The sequence below is a fragment of the Tachypleus tridentatus genome, chromosome 1, assembly GCF_004210375.1.
Source record: "Tachypleus tridentatus isolate NWPU-2018 chromosome 1, ASM421037v1, whole genome shotgun sequence".
Classification (NCBI taxonomy): domain Eukaryota; kingdom Metazoa; phylum Arthropoda; class Merostomata; order Xiphosura; family Limulidae; genus Tachypleus; species Tachypleus tridentatus.
In genome coordinates, this window is record NC_134825.1 from 114,741,320 (window position 1) to 114,768,146 (window position 26,827).

General features: G+C 35.3%; 1 protein-coding gene across 1 annotated transcript; it reads right to left on the minus strand.

Moving 5' to 3' along the window:
* On the minus strand, nt 1-25,081 carry LOC143258712 (uncharacterized). Its single transcript, XM_076518189.1, has 5 exons — nt 24,600-25,081; nt 18,255-18,485; nt 10,418-10,553; nt 6,894-7,023; nt 1-368 (listed from the first exon to the last, which is right to left on the minus strand). Exons 1-5 carry the CDS (start codon nt 25,010-25,012, stop codon nt 283-285), a joined length of 996 nt encoding a protein of 331 aa, XP_076374304.1. The 5' UTR covers nt 25,013-25,081; the 3' UTR covers nt 1-282.
* Between the last annotated feature and the right edge of the window lie 1,746 nt (nt 25,082-26,827).

The window sequence follows — 26,827 nt, forward strand, 5'->3', positions numbered from 1 at the left end:
TAATATTTATTTATTTATTTTCCATCTAACTAGCGCTGGCCTTAAGCACAAGCAGTATACCACTTCATATGAGAGAAAACGTAAATATACATTTCATACACGGAACAACCAGAGAAAGCGCATTTTCGCGCAACGCTTACATTTTGGAATACACTTTATATCAGCGAGTTAGTCACGATATTTAATAACTCATTAAGAAAATATACATCATCAGAGTAACAACAAAAAATCTTAAAGCTGATCCGTCGTGTGAACCAATAGCAATTCTCGTCTCATTATTGGTCAGTCGTATTCAGAACCAATAGTGATGCTCATCTCATTGCCGACGATCAAGGTTTTGTGGTACCATATGTTGGCGTCGATTACAACTAAAAACGTAGAAAAATTAAAAATGAATAAATTTTATTAGTAAGTATTCAGTATCAACAGAACACATAGACGCACATATTTATATAATCCTGCGATTATTAGTTATACATGTATCAAAGCAATGTTTTTGAGATATGCGTAACGGATTTCTTCACTTATGTTACTTTATGAAAACCTCATCTCGTCAGAAAATACTTTAACTCGATAGTTAGCTTGTTTGTTTTTAATTTCGCGTAAAGCTACACGAGGGCTATTTGCGCTAGTCGTCCCTAATTTACCAGTGTAAGACTAGATGGAAGGCAGCTAGTCATCACCACCCACTGCCAACTCTTTGGCTACTCTTTTACCAAAGAATAGTGGGGTTGACCGTCACATTATAACGCTCCCACGGCTGAAAGGGCGAGCATGTTTGGTGCGACGGGGATGCGAACCCGCGACCCTCAGATTACGAGTCGCACGCCTTAACACACGTAGCCATGCCAGGCCTTAAACCGTTAGATTCAACTGAAAGGGAAAATTTATATGCAAAAACGACGATGACCGAAGAAGGTCGAAACGTTGTTCGCTCTTCTATGTAAAATATTTTCTCAACCCAAACGAGCCGTTTTTGCATATAAATTTCTCAACAAGTGGGTTTCTCGACATCACTGAAAGGGAAAATGTACTTTCCATGCGTTAGTTAGACTTATGCGTTAAGTTGTTTTAAACCTAGTTTGATGGTTGGTCGATTAGATCATCAGAATCATCACGCTCTATAACACGTCCTTTTAGACTGTTAGAGTAAGAACCATGTTACCGAAGGATAAATAACTACATAGAACATTGGCAATATATCATCACTTCGAAAGAAGCAAACACTTGAAAAATCTCTCTCTCTCTAAATATATACTGTATTGAAAATAATTATGGAAACAGAAGACAAAGTGAATATATAATGGACATTACACATGATAAGAAAACATATTTTGTATAAAAAGTAAGTGTTGCCTAATGCGTTGTTATGTTAACATGACATAATGTGACTAGGTGTCAGACTACCAATCCAAACCACTAAAAGGTTTATATGACTACAGGTAGTAACATAGTTTTTGAGTCTGAAACTTGTGGTGAACACAATGGATTTCGTGAAGGAAATCACACACGACAAGTGTATATAAATCAAAGTTTCAGCTGAAGAAATCTACTCTAAGCCTAAAATTCTGAAGGAGGTCTGTGACACTGGCACTGTTGACAATAAAAGTGACAAAAGAAGAAAGCCAAACGATCAAGTGAGATAAAGTTCTTGAAGGTAAATTATCTATGTTACAGACGACGATCCAGATGAGATCTTGTGAATAATTTTGCTGAAAAGTACAGGTCTTCAAAAACAATAAGATACACATTTGTTCAAGATGGCCACAATGAACATAGGTGTTCGGTAACAAAATTAAAATACTAAAAGAGACATGGTAAATATCCTCTTTACATGAGAGATTAAATTTGATCTGTTTTGCAATAACCAACAGCATCTGTTTGAAGGCAGACTATCGATCGGTATAAGAGTCAGAAAACGACATCTGTAGTGGAGGTTAAGAATTACTCAATACAATTGTAGAGCTGTATCTCACTCAAGGATGTCGAGGGCTTTAATGGAAACAAAGGTGTCCTAACTGCTGACAGGTACAGGTAGGTTCTGATTCACCATGTAATTTCTTTAAGAACGTCTCATTTAAGTAAACTTTCATCTTTCAACATGAAAATGTCCACAGATATACAGCCAAAGAAGTGAAATCGTACTTGGAACGTAAATAGCACGAAGGAAACGCTCACAAAGACGCTTTGGATATTTGGAGTTACGTGGACGCTGAGAAATTTGAATGGTACTCAAGTAACTTGGATGAATTGTGGGATGTATCACAGGGCACTTGAAATAACATTTCACAATTCTTCGTGAATAAACTGCATGGGAATATAGAATCAGATTGTCAAGTTTTGTATAACGCAAAGAGCTCACATACCATATATTAATGTTCTGAACAATTTATCATTGCACATTTTATATCATCATACACTGTGTTTAAAGATTACACAAGACACTTTAAACTCTCTTACATAACGGTAATTTTGTTTTGTATAATTTGCGTTATATGCCCACTTTGTTGCACGTTTCCACGTTTATTTTTATTACTGTAGATCTAAAGGAAAATATGAAATATACGTGTACCTCAGGATTTTCATTGGATTCGTTTTTTTAAGTGTTAAAAATATATTCTAATTAATTTTTTTACCATTTTATGACGCAGAACTAATTATATTACAGTTAATTATTGTTGTTTGACCTTTGTTCCAATCTCATTAAAAACAAATGAAATGTTATAAATAAATATATATGATAATTTCTTATAAATATCAGTCTTATATTAATTTAGCACAATGTTCTCCTTCTCAAAGTATTGTTTCTCACTCTAATTCCGCTCCAACAAGAAGGATACAGTGAAATCTTCTTTACAGAAGTATCTCTAACAGGACCGGGTTAAAAAAGAGCCTATCACTTTCATCCTTTCAATGAAACTATTCAAATGATCTCTTTCTAAGAACTATTGGTACTTCAGTATTTATAAACGTTGCTCTATTAGGTATGTAATAAATAAAGGACACCACGGACGCCGAGTAAGTAAGACGTGTGTTTTCTCTCCTTTTGATTTCCCAGTATGTAGTTCTCGTTACTCGGACCTGCCGTGCCACTCACGCCTTCTGTCCCGCCGGTCATCGTCGACGGTCTACCACCTCACCTTTCGCCTTTACAAGTAGCTACGTTTATCGCCCAAGCTAATCCCGGCGCTTCCATAGACCCCTCTAGAACACGGTTCCTTCGCCGAGGAGGTATTCTCCTTCAACCGTCAACTCCTGCCGAACTTTCATACTTCTGTGAACCGTGGAACACTGTAATTAACATCAGACGCTCTCCGACAAAAAACCCAACGAGCCTTTTCACTGTTTTCTTGAGAGGTATACATCCTTCGATACATCCGTCCGAGATCAAAAACGCCATAGAAACTCAGACAAAGACTGAAACATACGCCGTGCATCGTATATTCTCAAAATCTACCAGACAACCTACTAGCTTCATGAAAATAGTAACCACCACCAAGCATGTTGCCGATACAATTCTACATAATGGTTGTTACTACCATATTTTTCATTTTAGTGCCGAACGCCCCCGACGTCGCCCAACTAATCCGAGAACACCCAAACAACATGAATACGTTTCGCAACTTATAACATCAACTAATACACCTGCCGACCGATCTGAATCAAACCACTCTGAGCCTCAGAAGACTAATAACAAGTCGTGCCAGACCACACCTCTCATTCCAAGTTCCACCACCTCGACCCAGATACAAACCACGCGACCAACAACTAAAGACGCCTCGGTTCAAACCGAATCCAAGTCCACAAACACCAAGTCGTCATAATCTCAAATTAAGGGAAGACATAAGTCCGTCCAGACCAGTGTAGAACAGCCAAGTCCAGAAACATCACTTGAAATGTCACCTGAGAGGTTACTAGAACATCAACGTATAGATATAGCTCGAGCAACAATAAGGCGCATATTTATCACAGAACGTGCTAACCCGACAGTGCCACCATACCCAAACTTTGCCTCTCATTATCATCGTGATTATTATTATTATTATTTTCCCTATGATTATTAACCTAGACTTTCATTACAGCTACCCTCGGGCACGATCTGGGTAGATTATTCGGCGCCCAGGTCGTGAAAGTGGGTTTTCTCGGGGTACTTCCGTTTCCCCCCACATCTAATTCTTAAGCATTGGATCCATTGATCCTCGCTTGGGCATTTTGATCCCTGAATTGGCCCGTTTGTTTGTTGTTCATGTTATATCCGGCCTGCTTCTCGTCGTATCTTTCCGTCTCTCTTTTTGGAAGGGGTTTTCTTGGCCTTCGCTTTGTTGCCTACCATGCTTACCAGACAAGCATTTACATTAGTAAAATCACATCCATTAATCTGTCTATCCGTGTTATACACTAACGTTAATATTTTTCTAATTTCCACCAGGTGCGGGGTTGAAGGAGGACTGTTTAGTCCCCAGGGGATTAAATCTTATACCTGAACACCAGCCGCATTTGTGTGTGTGTGTAATAAAAACAACAACAACAGATTATAGGTTATTTTGGTTATCAACAACAACAACAGATTACAGGTTATTTTAAAATTTTAGCCTAGTTGCTTCTAAGTTTCAGGACTAAAATTTACAGGGTACTCAACGTACATTCTCAATGTTCTGAAAATATTGTAATACAAATAACATGAAGGGTGAAAATACATTTTAAATATAAACACATGTATGTCTTTTTTAAATCAATAAAATGTTATAGAGATAATTATTACAAACAATCGTAACAGCTGTGCCTTTCTTATGCAAACTGTTACTCACCCTCTTTTTTTGACTACACTGTTACTTACTTACTGTGTTTCTTGTCTAAACTGTTACTTACTTACTGTCTTTCTTGTCTAAACTGTTACTTACATACTGTTTTTCTTGTCTAAACTGTTACTTACTGTCTTTCTTGTCTAAGCTGTCACTTACTTACTGTGTTTCTTGTCTAAACTGTCACTTACTTACTGTGTTTCTTGTCTAAACTGTTACTTGCTTACTGTCTTTCTTGTCTAAACTGTTACTTACTTACTGTGTTTCTTGTCTAAACTGTTACTTACTTACTGTCTTTCTTGTCTAAAGTGTTACTTACTTACTGTCTTTTTTGTCTAAAGTGTTACTTACTTACTGTGTTTCTTGTCTAAACTGTTAGTTACTTACTGTGTTTCTTGTCTAAAGTGTTACTTACTTACTGTGTTTTTTGTCTAAACTGTTACTTACTTACTGTCTTTCTTGTCTAAACTGTTACTTACTTACTGTCTTTCTTGTCTAAACTGTTACTTACTTACTGTCTTTCTTGTCTAAACTGTTACTTACTTACTGTGTTTCTTGTCTAAACTGTTACTTACTTACTCTCTTTCAAGTCTAAACTGTTACTTACTTACTCTCTTTCTTGTCTAAACTGTTACTTATTTACAGTCTTACTTGTCTAAACTGTTACTTACTTACTGTCTTTCTTTCTAAACTGTTACTTACTTACTGTCTTTCTTGTCTAAAGTGTTACTTACTTACTGTCTTTCTTGTCTAAACTGTTACTTATTTACAGTCTTTCTTGTCTAAACTGTTACTTACTTACTCTCTTTCTTGTCTAAACTGTTACTTACTGTCTTTCGTGTCTAAACTGTTACTTACTGTGTTTCTTGTCTAAAGTGTGACTTATTTATTGTCTTTCTTGTTGAAACTGTTACTTACTTACTGTCTTTCTTGTCTAAACTGTTACTTACTTACTGTGTTTTTGTCTAAACTGTTACTTTGTTGCTAAACCGGTGCGCAATTTGAAACAGAAATACACCGACAAATACTAGTCCATATTGGACTATACATTACTTGGGACTCAGCACATGAAACAAAACAGAAACTCAACATACTAAGAAACCAAATAAACACAGCCATAAAACTTTGCTCACCAGATAGAATTAACGTCAAATTAGACAAAATAAAACAATAATTTAACCACTTGAATAAGTTTCCTCCACAAACTGTAGAAAACATTATACGCACACACCTATACAAAAAGTCACCTTCACACGTTTTCCTACACTGCAAATCAAATAAACACAACATAACCGTAGAAAACACTTAAATACTAAATAAGGAAACAAACGCAAAATGAAAGAAGCCTTATACAACAACTCAAGCCCAAAATAAACCAATACAAAGGAACACCTTTATACCTATATTATAAAATATATTCAAACATCTAAGCACGCCATCTACATTCCTACACTCAGTTACACAACCCCCTTCAAACATGTGGTCAGTTAACGATCAGTTACCTCTTTCTTTCTTTGTGAACCTGACGATGACCGAAGAAGGTCGAAACGTTGTTCGCTCCTCTACTTGAAATAAAATTTCTCAACCCAAACCAGCCGCTTTTCCATATATATTTTTCTCTTCAAGTGGGTTTTCTCTTGATCATTGATTTTATTAGCTTAATTGATTTGGGTTTAGCATGCTTCTGTAAAAGCAGGAACTGTAGTCCCGCACTGGTACAGCAGTAAGTGTGCAGATTTACTACGCTGAAATCAAGGGTTCGATTCCCCTCGGTGGGCACAGCAAATGGCCCGATGTGGCTTTGTTAAAAGAAAAAAAACTCACACACCCAGAAAAACTGTAAATAGATACTATGAAATCTACACTATTACCTTTTTTTATTCTGACAAACCTTATGTTTAATTCATGACAAAAGGCTGATTTCTACGTTAATTTTACCAGCTATTGTTTGGCATCCTTTTCCTAGTCACGTGAACTTTGGGATGCATGGCTGTTGGACAGCCAAGCCGGTTTCCTAAATAATCTTTACTACGTGTACTTAAATTAAACAAAAAGAAAATTATCCGATTATTGCATCATAAAAAAACATACTTATTTCTCCCGACTCGATAGTGACTTCCAACGTCCTGCACTCAGTGAAACATTCTGGAACTGGTTCTAGCGTCCACAGCTTCCGTCCTTTAATCTGAGCTTGCCAAGAGGGGTATAGGACGTGATCGATCTTAAAACAAAATCAACAGAAAATTGTTGTTACAAATTCATGATTTTGTAACTTTAAAAACAAACAACTCTTACGCTGTCGTAAGGAGTGAAAAATATATATGGAACTTTGGCAATAGTTTCGCTTCCTTCAACGTGACTATAGAAACCTAATTAAAATAACATTAAATAAATTTGGCATTGAATTTATTAGGGGAAGTACCAAGTAGCACGTGCAATAAATACCAACTGAATACTTTCGAATTCCTTTTTTGAAATCATTTTATCCGTTGGAAAAAAAAACTAAATAGCGAATTCATGGTGTAAGTCAATAACTATTGTGATACCAAAATAAGGCTAGACATAGCCTGCTAGTTAGCGTACTCGAATTATGTCTTTGAGAACTTGTAGCTTGATTACATTCAAGCACATCTTCGGAATTTAAAGAAAATTTCTACTACAAGTTTTAGGGAATATTTATGTTTGAGTTTGAAATGTCTTTTTAACAGCGAGCTAGTGAGCTTTAACTGTTATGTTCTGTGAAGGACAACACCATTAGTTGTATAAATGTATCCTTTCACGTTTTGTTTGTTTTTGTTGAATTTCGTGCAAAGCCACACGAGGGCTGTCTGCGCGAGGGGTCAGTAATTTTGAAGTGACAGACTAAAGAAAGTTTTTTTTTTTTAATTTCGCACAAAGCTACTCGAGGGCTATCTGTGCTAGCCGTCCCTAATTTAGCAATGTAAGACTAGAGGAGAGGCAGATAGTCATCACCACCCACCGCCAACTCTTGGGCTACTCTTTTACCAACGAATAGTGGGACTGACCGTCACATTATAATTATAACGCCCCCACGGCTGAAAGGGCGAGCATGTTTGGTGCGACCAGGATTCGAACCCGCGACCCTCAGATTACGAGTCGAACGCCTTAAACCACCTGGCCACGCCCGGCCGTGACTAAAGAAAGAAAATTAGTCACTACCTCCAGACCTTGAGCTACTCTTTGTCAATTGACCATCATATTATAACGTTCCGACGTTCAAAAGAACGAGTACAAGTCGAATAACGAAACCACCAAGCCATGCCAGTTAAAAACAAAACAAATATTTTGTACAATTTATTCTATGGTAGCCTCCTCTTCAAGTCCCTAATTTTACAAAGTAAACATATTGTTGTAACTGTAAGCTGGACAAGAAATAAATAAATAGAATATTGTGTTCTTTATTATGTGAAACGACGAACAACAAAAACGAACTGCTGACGTTCGGACGAAGAATGAAACGTGAAATGTCTTTTACAAGAATATCTCCAACAGGCAGGGCCTTCGTTATTATTGTCTCTAATATTAACAATCAATCATTTTTTGTAAATTAGAAATAAAAACGTGCGAGTAAATGAGCGCAATAAAATATTCCTATATTTTCAATTTTCACTCGTCATTCATGTTATTAAGTTCAAAGAGTCCAGAATGTTCAATGCATATTTGTGTGTGTCTTCTTAGAGCAAAGCCACTTTGGGCTATCTGCTGAGTCCACCGAGGGGAATCAAACCCCTGATTTTAGCGTTGTACCAGCGGGGGACATTCAATGGATATTCTCTAACGAATCTTATATTTGCTATTTAAAAAAAACAACAATACCTAAATGTTAACGTTAACATAATATACAATCAATCTGATGATTATGAACCTAAAGTTTAACATTTATGTGATCTATTATTATTTGTGTATGTATAATAATGCTATATTGAAAAAGAGATCAGTTGAACGGTTGTAATGGAAGATTTAGAGAGAGAAGTAGTCATAAAACAGGTACGTTGGTTCTATCCGCCATCAAGAAATCATACTACAAAAATGTCCTCGACATACGAGGGCTGTTCAAAAAATACGCGGACTGACGTCATAAAACAAAATGTACTTTATTTAGAAGTTACAGGTCTGGGACTCCTTCAAAGTACTCTCCTCCCCAACGCACACACTTATCCCAACGGTGTTTCCACTTGTTGAAACAGTCCTGGTACGCTTCTTTTGTAATGTCCTCCAGCTCTTTCGTCGCATTTGCTTTAATCCCGGGAATCGACTCAAATCTTCTTCCTTTCAAGGGTCTTTTGAGTTTGGGGAACAAGAAAAAATTGTAAGGAGCAAGGTCAGGTGAGTAGGGGGGGTGGGGAAGAACAGTGATCGAGTGTTTGGCCAAAAACTCACGAGTTCTGAGGGCTGAATTTCGCAGCAACGCGGTGCATCTTCAATTTTTCGGTCAAAATCTCGTAACAAGATCCAACTGATATCCCACACTCTTCAGCAAGCTTCCTGACAGTCAGACGTCGATTTGCCCGCACCAGGGTGTTGATTTTGTCGACGTGTGGGTCGTCAGTTGACGTGGAAGGACGTCCAGGACGCTCATCATCTTCAATGGACTGTCGACAATCCTTAAAACGTTCATGTTACTTGAAACATGCCGTACGCTTCATAGCAACGTCACCGTAAGCCGTGTTAAGCATAGCAAAAGTTTCAGTCACAGATTTTCCAAGTTTAACACAAAATTTCACAGCAAGTCGTTGCTCCTTCAGGTTATTCATTCTGAAATCCGCCAAACGAAAAAATCGCACTTCACTTAAAACCGCGTAGCTAATACACAAATGAAGATATCTGCAATCGGGAAATGGCGTCGTAATCAGCTGATCTGTGCAAACCTAGCGACACCAAGCGGATTCCCCTGGAACCAACTGGAGCCGCGCAATTCAAACAGTCCGCGTATTTTTTGAAGTGCCCTCGTATGCTTAACAACTTACTTATACTTTATTAAACTTAATAGATGTTTGATTTTTTTCTTTATTAAGACAGCATGTCTCTCTATCAACCAGAAACAAAATAAGGTTTTTTTTTGGTGGCAAGCAACAAAAACAATTCCAGTAATTTTTCCGAGCAAGTTTTGCACACAAAAGTGTCAAGTCTGGAACCTGTAAGTTATTCAAATATGCAACCTATATGATAGTAATACATATATATACACATCAGAATTTATGAGTAGCCAAAGATATAAAGAATTTCGGAATGACTGTACTACCTTACCACTAACGGTCACATACACTAATTTGTTACTTCGTTTTTGACTCCTACATCTTATCATGCGACCTTTCTTTGTTGTCTGAAGATATTGTTTTTGATCTTCCAACCTGGCGGAAGGTTGCTACAGTTACTGTCCTTGTCAGAATCATATCCGATTTTAGAGTATAGCTACAGCATCTTTGGTCTAGACAGATGGACTTGCCTCAACAAGTCTTAAAAAACAAACTGTGATTGCACCCAAGACTCAGGTTTCGTGATAAACTATTATATGATTAGTTGTTGCAAGTCGTTGATGATCAGATACCAGACACTAATACAACAGAAAGAGTTGCTAGACTCAGGGTACTTACATGCATATTAGCGCCATACCCTGGTGTTCCTATAAAAATCCAGTCCAATGTACTGCCTTCCGAGTTTTCTGGCAGAAAATATGGTCTATTATAATACTTACGTAGTGTATTCGCTACGAGAGGATCACAGTTACCCCTGGAATGAAAACAAGCAATCCACTTATTTAGAAATCTTCTAGACTAGGCTTTTTCATTTTATGAGAAAATGAGTGACGATTTTAGTAAGGTACAGTTTTTTTATTTAAATACATAATAATTGTTATTTGTTATTAAACTCAAAGCTAGACAAAGGGCTATCTGTGCTCTGCCTACCACAGGTATCGAAACCCGGTTTCTAGTACTATAAGTCCACAGACATGCCGCTGTGTCACTGGGTGGGGTGGGGTGGGGTGGGGGTGTCAAGAGTGGACAACAATGAAAGTTGCTCAACAAGTTACTCTGGCCAACGAAAAATTACTCGAAAAAAAATCACTCATCAGAAGTAAAGAAATTAAAAACCTATTTTTCACATGATGAAATGTGAAATAATTATAATTATAATGTGTATAATCGATTATTTATAATGTCACCCCCCTCATAAAAGGTGTACAATTTTTATGTTCTAAAAATCCGAATGTTCTTGCTTGGGGATATTAAAATATGGTCTGTTTAGTTATTGGTAACAAAGACTGCAGATATTTATTCCTAAAACATTAAAGATAATACTTTTGTATGGAAAACATACCAATGACATGTGAAAATCAAACTATCATTAGTTCCTTCATTAGTCAGTTTAGTTGTTTTGTTTTTTCAATGCAGTATACTTTATCACCTATTCACTAAGTAATCTCATACATTCAAGTAAGCAACGTGGAACAAGTATATTTGTTAGATATAGAGAAGAAACCCACAGCCGTCTTGAGTAGATAAGAGGTATGTGTGTGTGTGTGTTTTTTGTGTTCAGATTATATGTGTGTGATTAAAGACTCTACACATCCAAGCTAATAACAGAACACGACTTGGCTGATCACATTATTCAAACAAACAGGCTACTTAAAATGCTGTAACGTAAACATTAGCTCTTATCTCGAACGAGCAGTCTGTTTGTTGTCACAAATGAAAATTTCAGGTGGACCAGTAACTCCCTCTTGGATTTTGTCTACTAACGTTACTAAGTAACGAGATAGGAGTTGATTGATTACACGTTTAAGCCTAAACCCAACTGCAAAACCACATACAAAAACTTATATCTCTGAGAGTTGAGAGAGAAGAAAAAATACTTGTTGCAACATAATTAATTAATTAACAATAATTTCAAACTAGATTGCACCAAATAACTTCGAAACAGTACAGAGAGAAACGTTGTCTAGTAGACAAGTTTGAAAAAATACACAGAAGAATATGCATTCCACACAAAAACTTGTATCCAACCAATTTCAGGGTTGAGAGAGAAAAATACTTGTTGCAACATAGCTAATTAAATAATAATAATTTCAAGCTAGATTTCACCAAATAATTTCGAAACAGTGCAAAAAGAAATGTTGTCTAATTGGCAAGCCTGCTTTTAATGAATGATATATATATACATTGAAATGAACCTAAAAGTGGCTAACGCAACTTTTTTTGCAACCTATTCAATTAAATAACAATGATATGAAGCCAGATCACATTAAATAAGTTCTACACAGCGCAAAAAGGTATGCCGGATAACAGCCAAGTCTGCTTTTAATGAATAATATATACATTGAAATGGACCCAAAAATGGTTAAAATGAGCTTATTACGACATTATAAAGATGTATCTACCCCTTCCCCGTTAAAAATGTATTATGCCTAATACTAATGTCTAATAACAAGTTCTCGGCCCGGCATAGCAAGGTGGGTTAAAGCGTGCGTAATCTGAGGGTCGCGGGTTCGCATCCCCATCGCACCGTGAGGGCGTTATTATGTGACGGTAAAAGAGTAGCCCAAGAATTGGCGGTGGATGGTGATGACTAGCTGCCTTCCCTCTAGTCTTACACTGCTACATTAGGGACGGCTAGCTTTGTGCGAAATTTAAAAAACAAACTGATGACAAGTATAATTAATTGTTATTGGGTTTGTGGCGAACGCTAGAGAGTGAGGCGTTGGAAGGATAAATTTATAATTTCTTGTAAATATTTAAATTAATATTAATTAATTTATAGAATAAAATAGAACGCTTTATTTAATAAGAGTAGATTATAAATATAGTTTGCATAAACGTAGTACAGTAATTACTACTACTAATAATATCAGCTTAGACTTAATGGTTATTTGTAAATACCAGAAGTACATCATTATTAATGTTGTGCCTTCAGTAACATTTGTTAACACCCACTTCTTTACATTAACAAGAATCCTAAATAGCTACGGCTTTTGAAATTCTGTTAGGCAAGATTAGAATAAATTTATTATTTTATTTTATTAGCTATATTTTTGTGCGCCAGTAATATCAAACATGAGGTGCGCCTATATCCGATTCGATTTTATTGAATATCAGAACATCTACCAGTTTACCCTCAAACTGAATTTTTTAAAAACCAGATTAAAGCAAATTAAGAGACCTTGGATGCGGTCATATATATCAATCAGAGGGTTTAACTTCCTGATCAAAAACTGTAATTAGATCTCAAATCGTTCAAGAGATAACAGAACTGTGAGTTATAAGGCTGTACTTTAAAAACATTCTACGAGGCGCTAAACTATGGCTATAAAACTAATAGTTATTTCTTTGAATAAAACGATGGACTGTTGTTTAGATAATTCTAATTTTTCCTTCCAAGATAAACGAGATTAAACGTTTTTCAGCCTCATTTTAATTTCCAACTAGACCTAAGCCTGTTACAGATTAAGGATGGATCAGTGTTACAGTCTTACACGTTGGGTTTTTTGAAAGCCGCTACGTATTTTCTCCAATTTAAATTAGGAAAATTTAGTCTTATATTTGGTGAAATGTAGCTTAGTGATGTAACCCAGAAGTGATGCTCTGGTGAATTATTGGCCTAGCATTCAGCAATCTTTATCATATTATTGGTATTTTTCGGGAAATTTAATTATAAAATAAAATTAATATAAAAAACAAACAAACAGAGAAGAAATATTGAAATACAAAAGTATTTTATTTTTTCGCCTATCATAGACACGCAACATTTGTGGTTACATTAGTATCTTTATTGCAACAATGCTCCTTGACATAATGGGTCGTTGATCTAAATCATGATTAAATGTATGTCCGGTTCACGTAATTCCGAGGAAGCAAACAAATACCAAATAGTAAGGTAATATATCACAACTTTCAATTTCAAAATAATAAAAAAATAATTTAAATTTCGTGCAGAGAAATCTACGAATTCACTTATCTTGGGCCTAACATCAGGTAAGCCTTTATTAAGTAAGATTTGTTTGTTTGTTTTGAATTTCGCACAAAGCTACTCGAGGGCTATCTGTGCTAGCCGTCCCTAATTTAGTAGTGTAAGACTAGAGGACCAACGAATAGTGGGATTGACCGTAATATTATAACGCCCCCACGGCTGGGAGGGCGAGCATGTTTGGCGCGACTCGGGCGCGAACCCGCGACCCTCAGATTACGAAGCGCACGTCTTAACGCGCTAGGCCATTATTAAGTAAGAGCAATAATAGATAAGGGTATAAAGATATAAACAACCTCTGTAAATTATGTGCGTTCTTAACTCTAGTTAGAGCTAAACATTACCGTGCTTAAAATTAATAGTAAATTCATTCACTAGTTAAGCTTTTACTAAGTACGGCTATATATAAAGATAAATTACGTCTGTAACTTGTGCCTGTTTCCTTTACTCTAATTTAGTTAGAGCTAAACTTTACCATAATTAAAACTAAGTAAGTTCATTTGTCATAGGCCTAATATTAATTAAGCCTTTATTAATTACGACTTATATTCAATAAAGAGATAAATTACCACTGTAACTTCTGTGTAGTCTTAAACTTTAGTTTAATTAGGGCTAAACTTTGCCGTGGTAAATGATATTAGTAAGTTCATTTGTCGTTGGCCTAATATTTGTTAAGCTTTAAGCCTTTATCAAATACGAAAGAGATAAATTACTACCATAATTTGACTAACATTGGTTAAGCCTTTGTTATGTATGGCTTATATTCGATAAAGAAATAAATTACGTCTGTAACTTGTACACGTTTTTTACTCTAGTTAGGGTTAAAGTTTACCGTAATTGAAACTATACAGGGTGGCCCTAAGTCCCTACCCATCCATATATCTTGTGTATCCATATCTTATGGATATCCTTGCGCTCATGTACCCACGTACTTGTCACAATGTATTCTTCAAGTGTAAATGGGTTTATATCGGCCATATTTCTCTGAAATAAAAGAAACAAATTTATAATACATGCGTAATTGAATATAAATATGGATGGGTAGGAACTTAGGGCCACCCTGTAAGTAAGTTCTCTTGTCTTAGGCATAACATTAGTGAAGCCATTATTAAATATGACCTTTATTCGATAAAGAGATAATTTACCATTGTAACTCGTGTATGCTTTTAACTCTAATTTAATTAAGGCTATATATTACTATGCTTAATACTCTTTAGTAAGTTCATTTGTCTTAGGCCTGACAGTAGTTAAGCTTTTATTAAGTACGGTTTATAGTTGATAAAGAAAAAATTACCCTTCTCCTTTTTGTACGTTTTCTACTTTAGTTAGGGCAAAATTGTTGCCACAGTTAATGATATTAGTAAATAAGGTAAATGTTTTTGTACAACCTGATATTGAACAAAATTACTGCGTAATATAAATATTACACTAAAGAAATGCAAGAGGGGTTCGATTCCCCTCGGTGGGCTGAGCAGATAGCCCGCTGTGGCTTTGCTATAAGAAAAACACACACACAAAACACACGAAATGCAAGAAGCTCTTAGGATTATTTACTAAAACTTCAACCTGTTATGTTTTTGATGGGACTAGCAAAGGTAATTATGAATCATAGCCAGCTACAAACTAAACAGTAATAACCACAACTGATTGCCCTAATATTTTGTTGTACTGAGGAAATGGTAGATGCTCCTGGAATTTGTTTTTATTATAAAACTATAACCTGTTATATAGTTGACAGGTATGGCAAAGCTAGTTAATCTATCAAATATATCCAGCTACAATCAAAACAGTGACAAATACATCTAATTGCTCAAAATATAATGTTTAAAATTTGCTCTTCAGTAAATCGTAATTTTTAAATGCATATCAGATAAATGTTTTTATTCAATGGAGACACTAAATTTAAAAAAAAATCAATATATATATATATATATTTCCAATTTCACTGTCTAGATATTTCATTATATACTTTCAATACATGGATATAACATAGAAACCATTGTTGAAAACGCATATCAGACAGGGGTTATTACTAGTTTTGTTCCGTGGGGGCATTATAATGTGACGGTCAATCCCACTATTCGTTGGTAAAAGAGTAGCCCAAGAGTTGGCGGAGGGTGGTAATGAATTGCTACCTTCTCTCTAATCTTATACTCCTAAATTAGGGACGGCTAGCGCAGATAGCCCTTGAGTAGCTTTGCGCGAAATTGAAAAACAAACAAACAAAAAACAAAACTACTTCGTTTTGTGTTCAGTTATGGATTATATAAGTATTACTTTATAACAAGTTACAGCTTTTACAGTAAGGAATATTTTAAAACAGGTACGACATTTCGATTACTGGTGTAATCATTCTGAAGTACACAAGTGAATGTTGTTGAATGTTTATTAATACACTAAACATTCTTTATCGTTAAAACTTGTGTAGCTGAGACTGGTCTCACTACTAATCGAAATATCGAACCATTATACCAATGACTGGAAAACTGTAGCTGTTTTAAATTATTCATTACTGTAAAATGTGCAACTTGCTATAAAATAAGTTTGATTTCATAAGAGTAATAATATATACTTATTTTATTGCTAAAAATTGGAGTAGATAAGTCACAATACTTTAATAATTACTAATATTATAGTTAGTTAGGATTTCATATTTTTATATTAGTTTTTAGGCTTATTTATATGAAATATATAAAATCTATTTTAACGATCTAAGTAGTAGTTGAAGCAACACCTCCCATTTTTTATATGTAATTTTTGTGTTATATAAAAAAGTCTATATTCAGAAAATTAGATTAGTTACATTGCTCGGGTGGTGCTAAAAAAATAAGCGATCAGATCTACTGGTAGAGACCTAATTCGCTGTTCACAGCTACAAAGTATCGAATAAAAGTAAATTTAAACGCATAAAAGCAGCAGACTGTAGCAGACGATTTCAGGCTAGCGGATAACGGACACTAATGACCTGAGCACGTGCACATTTTTCTTACTAAGAGCTGTTCACCATTTTTTTGAACTTTCAACTTTATTTAATACAACCCCTCCAGTGGCTCAGCGATATGTCTGCGGACATACAACGCTAAAATCCGGGTTTCGATACCCGTTGTGGGTAGAGCACAGATAGCCCATTGTGAAGCTTTATACTTAATTGGAAACAAACAGTTTAATACAAATTTCAAGAAGTAACTGTCACAAAAATGTTTGAAATCAATAGTTGTAAGAATTACGAATTCAAAGTGGTAAACTTAAAATATTTATAAGACCTCTAAAATCTCAAAGCCGATTCGAAATGAAATCCAAGATGGCGCAGATCACTGAGGGCGAGAAATTCAAAATTTTTATATGTTCAAAGATTTGAAATTTCTTGTACATTTATCGAGTTTTTTTCGTTGTCACTCTAGCTACGGCGGAAATATATACTTCCACAATTTGTATTCTAGCTTTCCTAGAAACGATATGACTAACAAACAGACCTACTATATAATTAGTAATTTCCTAAATATTTATGTTGTTGTTGTGCGGTCAGTTCCACGCTTCTCATGGAATATCCACGTTATACGTCCCTAGTTTTGACGTTATAAGTAGTCAACGCTGCCCGACGCCAAATCGTGGGCTACTTTAATCGAATAGTGGAATTTCATCATTATTTCATACGTTTAATGCATAAAAAAGCACGTGAATTAGTAAGCTCAGGAAGTTTGGTTTATAAATTCCCCCTACCGTTTAAAAAGTGAAAATATTTAAGGAAATAATTGAAGGGGAGCAAAGGAAAAAGTGCCAAGGTCTGTTCCAAATTCATCAAGTGTGTAATAACGGTACAAGTAATATTTACTTTTGGTATTTCGTGAGAAAAAACATTAGAAATATGATATAAAAATATGCAATAATAAAGTTAAAAGTAATAGAGATCGCTTCTTCCTTGTAGTCGAGGGTTCGAAGCTACAGACGTCGTCAATTTACGTGGAATGCGTCTTTGTTTTTTGAATTTCGCACAAAGCTACTCGAGGGCTATCTGTGCTAGCCGTTCCTAATTTAGCAGTGTAAGACTAGAGGGAAGGCAGCTAGTCATCACCACCCACCGCCAACTCTTTTACCAACGAATAGTGGGATTGACCGTAACATTATAACACCACCACGGCTGAAAGGGCGAGCATGTTTAGTGCGACCGGGATTCAAACCCGCGATCTTCGGATTACGAGTCGAACGCCTTAACACACCTGGCCATGTCGGGCCCATATTAAGCTGAAAATAGTTGATCTAATTAAAACCATCGTTGGCAAACATTTCTTAGTTGTCCTACCTATCCCAATCTGTAGCACTCTCGGCACCTCTTCTTCTTTCCATGGAAACGTATTATAAATACACCGTACATGTAATGTATCACTTAGTAAACATGGTCCATGGCAAACGCCATGTATATATATATTGACCTTATGCATTATTATTATTTATTTTTCAAAATATACTTACCAACCGACATACCATGGATTATTTTCGCCCTGCATCAAAGCACGATCCATTTCCATGGTGAAAACTTCAGAAAGATTTTTGAACTCTGTTTGGTAAGGAAAAAACTGACATTCTTGTTGCAAGCCTTCATATGAGTAGAGCGATTTAAAAAATGTAAAGTTGAATACTTCAGGGGCTGTCCAGTTGGTCATCGCGTCTGTAACAACAACTGGAATTCCTTTATATGCATATCTGGACAAAATAGAAAATAAATCCATTAGCGGAATAATCCCTATGAGGAAATGTATGTAAATACAAGTAATGTGTTTGTTTTTCAGAATTTTGTGCAAAGCTACACGACGAATATTTGCAAATAGGTGCTTATGATCGTGAAATGATATAATTTTGGTCAGAATGATCGTACATCTTGTAACAAATAAGATAATTTTTATAAAGATGAATTGCAAATACACTTAGTGCTGTAAAACTGATAAATTTATGTTATATCAAACATCTACATATGTAACTTGTATAATGAGACAGGCTCTGTGGACATCGTGAACGATTTATTACGACAGTAAATACTTTTATTACATACCTGTTAAAAGATGTGTAATTCAATATTTCACTTATCACAACAAAACCTTGCCAAACCATATATAGCAATGCGAAAATGTGTTAGGACAAGAGAATGTTTTGTTATTATTTCTATTTTCTAGTGCTAGTTCTTCTATATCATTATAGAATGTAAATTTCAACACTATAGTAATGCTTCACTGTTGATAATTGAATGAGCTAGGGTAAGGATACTTGACATTATTTACAATGTATATATACGTGTACCAAGGGCACATTGTAAGGGTTCTGTGTAAATGAAGATACTGATCAAATTTAGGGTCTAAAATAACTGTAATGTATTAACTATATATAAAAAAGAAGTAAGCATATGGTATTGATATATGCTAGAATAAATCAGTTTAAAAGCACTCAACAAATAAACCTTGATAAAAATAGTGTTTAACACGATATGTTAAGTTTTGTTGTCATACCACGGTACAAAACATGCGGAAAATTATCCGTGGACCAGCGAGTTAGCGTAAAAGCTTTACATAGTGTTGGCTGGACTCTCCAACAAAGTTCTGCAGACTTGAAATGTTCCCCACAAACATTGTTAAGTACAGTGAGACCAGGACAGGCAAATTTGAAAATAGGAAAGGAATAGATAGAACACCTAAACTCAATGATATTGATGGTAAGTATCTTCATTTGTGCAAAGCTGCCACTGATGTCAAGCATGAGACAAATGACCACGTACCAAATGACAGTAAAGTGTCCACATATACAGTATTCAGAAGTCTCAATAATAATGGAATATTTTGTTGTGTAGCAGTTTTAAAAAATCTTTACTTAGATCTTCAAATATTGTTAAGAGACAAGAAAAGGATATTATGGACAGATGAGTCCAAGTTTGAAATATTTTGGTTGTATGGCTGGCAGAAAAAAAGGTGTAAGGTACATGCTTCAATGCATAGCGCTTACTATGAAGCACAAGGGAGGCAGTGTAATGGTTTGGAGGTATTTTTCTGCTACAGCGACAAGAGATATTTGCATAGTAGATGGAATACTCGTAATGGACCAGCGCAAGTACCATCAGATACTGATTCATCATGGTATACCAAGTGGTTTGCATATTATTGGTAAAGGATTTTACTACCAAGAAAATAATGACCCCAAACATTCATTTCGCCTATGTACAAAACAGTTATCTAAGAAAGAAGCTGCTGGAGTCCATTCAAATGTTGCATTGCACCCCCACAGAAAACCAACAACTACAGACCCGATTCTAACCCAGTTGAGCATCAGGTCTGGGATTTGATAGATCAAAAACTTGACCAAATCAAACGTTACTTTCACAGAAACTTTATGGGGGTATATTAGAAAATTTGAAGTAAAATCCCAAAAGACACTTTGATTACATATGTTGCAACAATGCCTGTAAGATTGTCTGCAGTGAGAGGCACCACTGATGTTTTCCTGGAGAATATGAAGAACATTTTCCACTATGATGAATAGCTGCCCAAACATATACTGCACCACCTTCTGTGTGTTATTTGTGGGAAAGACAGTCTTCCCTCATCTGTTATCCAGGTAAACGACAAATACGAATTCTACCATCAGCTTTAACAAGCGGGAAACAGGACGCCTCTGAAAAGTGGAATACTACCAGTGCTCTGACTGTAAATTGACATGCTGTCTCGCCCAAGTAACGACGATGAATATCTGTTATATTAAGCATTTTTAAAATTGTAAAATAAAAAAAAACGATTAAAGAAAGAATGGAGCATAACTAACCTTAATTTCTTACTTTGTCACTTAAAGTATTAGGTATGTTGCATTTGTGAGTCCTACATTAAGTATATTGCATTTGTGAGTCCTACATTAGGAATATTGCATTTGTGAGTCCTACATTAGGTATATTGTATTTGTGAGTCCTACAACAACAGCTAGACGTATATGAGTTAATTTTTTTCTGAGTTTTATTTATGTTTTATAAATAAGTGAATAGTAGCCGTTTAATCTGTTATATCTCGATTCCTACTTAAACAATTGTTAACCTATCTTATTTATTAATATAACGTAATAAAAATTATTATATGAAAACTTGTAGCGTGTAACAAGGTCATGGGTAATTTATGTCCCTTTTACTTGGAAGATTTGACTTAAACTGGAAAATATGATTCATCAAACGAGATAAAATGTGAGTCAGATTATTTATATAACTGGAATATTTAAATGTCAAGGTAGAAGTTGTGGATATAATTCCAAGTGAGAAAATTTGAATTTTATGTCAAAATAGTCCAAGTGAGAAAATTTGAATTTTATGTCAAAATAGAAACTACGAATTTCTTGTTTAGTAGAAACTACAGAAGTCGTCTAAAGTGAAAAAAACAACAACAAAAAATATATATTTTAATCTAATGCTTAAATTACGTCTTTCCCCAAACCTGTAAGTCATAAGACGTAATACAAACCTTCTGTTAATCTGGCAACATAGCAATAAATTTCAATTAATTATATGAAGTAAGATGTTTGGCATTTTTTAATCAAAAGCTGAAACAGACCAAAGTCCAAGAATATTCGATAACATGGTTTCGGAAAGAATGCTGTTCTCTAACATGGGCCCCAGCATGGCCAGGTGGTTAAGGTACTCGACTTAATCCGAGGGTCGTAGGTTCGAATCCCCGTTGCACCAAACATGCTCGCCCTTTCAGCCGTGGGAGCTTTATAATGTGACGGTCAATCCCACTATTCGTTGGTAAAAGAGTAGCCCAAGAGTTGGCGGTGTGTGGTGATGACTAACTGCCTTCCTTCTAGTCTTACACCGCAAAATTAGGGACGGCTAGCGCAGATAGCCCTCGTGTAGCTTTGCGCGAAATTTCAAATAAACAAACAAATTTCTAACTTGGGTGTATTTTTTAACAAAATTATAAACCTCCCCTCTATAGAATGGATCTGTACTTTAGTTTTGTATAATGTAAATGTTTCGGAATAGGTGAAGCAGTTGCGTAGTTATTTTAATATGGGCATATAGTATGAAGTTTTGACTATTCTGTTTATTAGAACATTACGAGTTTTACACTATTTATAATTTTACATATAGTATGAAGTTTTGATGTATAACTATTCTGTTTATTAGAACATTACGAGTTTTACACTATTTATAATTTTACATATAGTATGAAGTTTTGATGTATAACTATTCTGTTTATTAGAACATTACGAGTTTTACACTATTTATAATTTTACATATAGTATGAAGTTTTGATGTATAACTATTCTGTTTATTAGAACATTACGAGTTTTACACTGTTTATAATTTTACTTTGCAAAAATATATATATGCTATAAAAGGTGCCGTATAAATGAGTAATGAAAATACTTATATGGTGAGCAGTAATTGTTAAGATGTAAATCTAGTATTTCAAACACACAGTTCTTGGTAAGTTTGTACTGGAATAAACAATGTTGTGCAACTAGAAAAGGTCATATTTCAGGTCAAGGAAAAAAGAATCCTCTTATATGCTGTTAATTACTCCCATCTTGCATTATAAGCAAACGGGAAACTAAAACAGGATTTTCAAACAACTTCTTCAACTGGTTTTTCCACTTAGATCTGAAACTAGTCACTTTACGCCCAAAGTATCACGTATTGAAAACGTAAGGACTATCCGCGATCTACGTAGAACAGAATTTGAATTTATTATGAAAGAATATTAAATAAAAGAAAAGTGTAGACGTTGTTGCATAGTTAACACTTAAGACGTAAACGTATTGCCAGTGCAACAGACAATTTCTGCACAAGACATGAATGTATTAACGTCATATTATTTTTAGGGAAACAAACGTTTTTGTACAAGACTTTAGTGTATTGGTCTAACATTTTTCTACGATTATTGCACAATACTTTAACGTATTGTTGTAATGTTTTCTTAAAATAAGCGTCTTTGGAAATGTTTTATCCAGAAAGTTGGTGAAATTTCCCTTTTAAAAACTTTAAACTGATACGTTAGGGACGTGTAGAATCACTTTCTGAATGTCATGAAAAACAACAACAAAAAACGTATTCAACACATATACTCGATTTCTGCTCAAAACTGTATTGCTGATCGCTTATCTTGAAAACTTTAGCACACTTAAAAATATTTTGAATACTACCCTAGTAGTTATAAAAAGGTCTGTATTACTTCAAAACAAAAACAAATATAAAAACTAAATTTACAAGTTTTTTTTCGTTGTGTTAAAAACCTGGAGAAGTGACAAAAACCTTACTCATATTGGCTCGGCATGGCCAGGTGGTTAAGCCACTCGACTCGTAATTTGAAGGTCGAGTGTTTGAATCCTCGTCATACCAAACATGCTCGCTCTTTCAGCCGTGGGGGCGTTATAATGTGATGGTCAACCCCACTATTCGTTGGTAAAAGAGTAGCCCAAGAGTTGGCAGTGGGTGGTGATGACTAACTGCCTTCCTTCTAGTCTTACACTGCTAAATTAGGGATGGATAGCGCAGATAGCCCTCGTGTAGCTTTGCGCGAAATTAAAACAAACAAACCTACTTGATTCGAAAACTTAGCTTACGAACTAATCGACCTATAAATATTCCGTTGAATCATGTAAATAATACAGTATTATTAGCATCATCACAACTACCACTTACTTATTAGATCAACTCCTCGATGTTAAGTTATGATACTTGTCAGTTGGAAAACATTTCACCTGTAGACCATTTTGACGCCGTGTAATTTTTACACAATGATCACCTTATCAGTATATTGCTACACTGGTTTTTTTAAAGATCAAATTCGGAGAAGAAAAACTTACTTTCCGAAAATGAACGAATTATAATTATCAATTATCATCAGATTTCTGATAGAGGTTATTATGCAATTGTAAACTATGATTTTGGTTTCGTTTGAATTTATTGCAAAGCTACTTGAGGGCTGAATCAAGTAGGAAACCTAGTAGAAATACTGATGGATACCAGGGAAGACTTCTTGAAAAATAAACTTACTGATATTAGCCTCAGCTTTTATAAGCTTTTTTAAACTCAGTAAATTAAGTTCCTTTTCATTTGACGATTTTGCTCTTTATAACTTATTACTTTATTTTATGATAATTAAAAATACAACTTTAAGTGATTTTATACAAGTCTGTTTGCTTAATATTATAGAAAAAAATTGAAATGAAAGTATTATGATCGTGTAAAAACTGTTCCGTTTGTTTGTATGTTTACAGTTAAGCACAAAACTTTACAATAAGTTATCTGTACTGTGTCCTCACGGCTATTGAAATCCGTATTTTAGAGCGAAATGTTCGCAAACTTGCAACTGACACCTAGAGGAACCGTGCAAAAACACGCAACTACATTGATAATATAAAATCTCATAATTCGTACCTAAAAAGAGAGTGTTCAATTGAAATACTAACAAATATGTCACTAATTTTTCGTTTAACATTTGAATGTTGGGGGTTCCAAAACACGTTCACCCTTTTTTGTTAGACGTTGAATAAAGTTATCAGCTTATGATCATTCACTTTCCACCTACAAAGTAAAGTGAGAACATAAACAATCCTATCTAAAAGATAAGACACACTTCTAATTATTTATTTACTATTTATTCTTAAAAGCAACTTTCACTGAAGTGATACTCCATTCAGGTATTATCTATAAATTTCCCGATATCTCTCCTACTTTCAACTTGCTTTCAACAATTTCTACTTTAACATACTTTCACGATCAAATTAAAAGCGTGAAGGTTTGTTTATAGAAAGCTAATAAATTATAATTCGCAGTTTACGGATTGTTACCTCGACTCGAATTCTAGAGGAGTCGTGTTGGATATTTTTTCCACGTGGGTCAGGTTGCGGCATATGTTACAGTCAACAGGTGGCATGAAGGCGTTCTGCACGGGCGCGGGAACATCCAGGGTGCACAGCTCGTTGCGAGGGTTGATATTTTCCACATAAAACCACAAACTGCTGAATCCTTCTCTTGTATGAAGACCGAAATAGAAGAACGTTCCCGAGGTTATCGCAGCAATTACAGCCCATACTGTCCAAATCTTCGAAACGGAAACTTTTTCCGAGTGTTTCTTTTTTGTAATAATTTCAATCGACTTCAACTTGTTTAGCTGACGAGGTGACACACCTGCAGCTAATACCCGATTTTGTATCTCCGCAAATACAGCATGAGGATCGCGCCCTTTCATAGTCTTCTCCATTACAAAAGTACAACTAGTTTTCCCTACCGGTTTGTTAATGCAACTCTTTCCCGATTGATCTCACATTTTAATGGGGTCAGCTCTACTTATAGGTGAACAGTATGCTCTGAAGAGTATGCTTGCGATGATAGCGCCCTCTATTGAGATAAAAACTTAAAGACAAGTTCCAAATTTTTATATCCTATATTCCTAGGTCATCTTCAGAAAGGTCGAAACGTTGTTCTCTGCTTATCAGTAAAAGTGTTAATACCCATACCAGCCGTTCTGAGATACCTTTTTATTTCAAGTCGGTTTCTCGTCATAAAGAAGTTACAAATTTGTTTTTGTTGTTTTAAGACATCGAATAATATATAATTTTTTTTCTTTTCCAGTTTAAGAAAGGTAAACTTAGAAATTAGAGCAACTAAACAGCGCATTTTCATCCGAACTAATGTTACTGCAAGTTTGAATAGAATTAGGTTTTTCCAAAGTTAGAGTTGAAATTTATATATGTAAAAACGGCTGGTTTGGGTTGAGAAAATTTATTTATGTAGAGGAGCGAACAACGTTTCGACCTTCTTCGGTCATCGTCAGGTTCACAAATAAAGAAAGAGGTTTGTTGTTGTTTTTTTTAGGATTTCGCGCAAAGCTACTCGAGGGCTATCTGCGCTAGCCGTCCCTAATTTAGCAGTGTAAGACTAGAGGGAAGGCAGCTAGTCATCACTACCCACCGCCGACTCTTGGGCTACTCTTTTACCAACGAATAGTGGGATTGACCGTCACCTTATAACGCCCTCACACCTGAAAGGGCGAGTATGTTTGGTGCAATCGGGATTAGAACCCGCGACCCTCAGATTACGAGTCCAACGCCTTAACACGCTTGGCCATGCCGGGCCTACTTTAATGCTAGTTTCGGCTTATGTTTTAATGAAACACTTTCCAAGAAGCTGTAAAGCGACACGTTGACTGTCCAATTAAATAAAAAAACTTCAGTTTGGTGTTAAAAGTCGTTTGTTTCTAGTAATATATTTGTTTTCGATGTGAGAGCAAGTTTATGTAATATGATGGAATATTTCACTATTAGGAAGTAGTAATATTTCTCAATAGATTTTTGTTTTGATGTTTTAAAGGAAAGAACACTGGGTGATCTGTCGTGTCTACCTCTGGGTTTGGTTTGTTTTGAATTTTGCGCAAAGCTACACGAGAGCTATCTGCGCTAGCCGTCCCTAATTTAGCAGTGTAAGACTAGAGGGAAGGCAGCTAGTCATCACCACCCACTGCCAACTGTGGGCTACACTTTTACCAACGAACAGTGGGATTGATCGTTACATTATAATGCCCCCACGAATGAAAGTGCGAGCATGTTTGGTGCGACGGGAATTCGAACCCGCGACCCTCGGTTACCTCTGGGAATCGATACCCAGATTTTAATGTTATAAGTGTTTTAATTTACGTCTGTCCCACCAGGATATATTTCGCTTAGACGTAAGACGTCTAAAGTGTGGAATCATTAAGGATTTTAAGCTTAAAAGTGATAAAGTGACGTAAGACGTCTAAAGTGTGGAATCATTAAGGATTTTAAGCTTAAAAGTGATAAAGTGACGTAAGACGTCTAAAGTGTGGAATCATTAAGGATTTTAAGCTTAAAAGTGATAAAGTGACGTAAGACGTCTAAAGTGTGGAATCATTAAGGATTTTAAGCTTAAAAGTGATAAAGTGACGTAAGACGTCTAAAGTGTGGAATCATTAAGGATTTTAAGCTTAAAAGTGATAAAGTGACGTAAGACGTCTAAAGTGTGGAATCATTAAGGATTTTAAGCTTAAAAGTGATAAAGT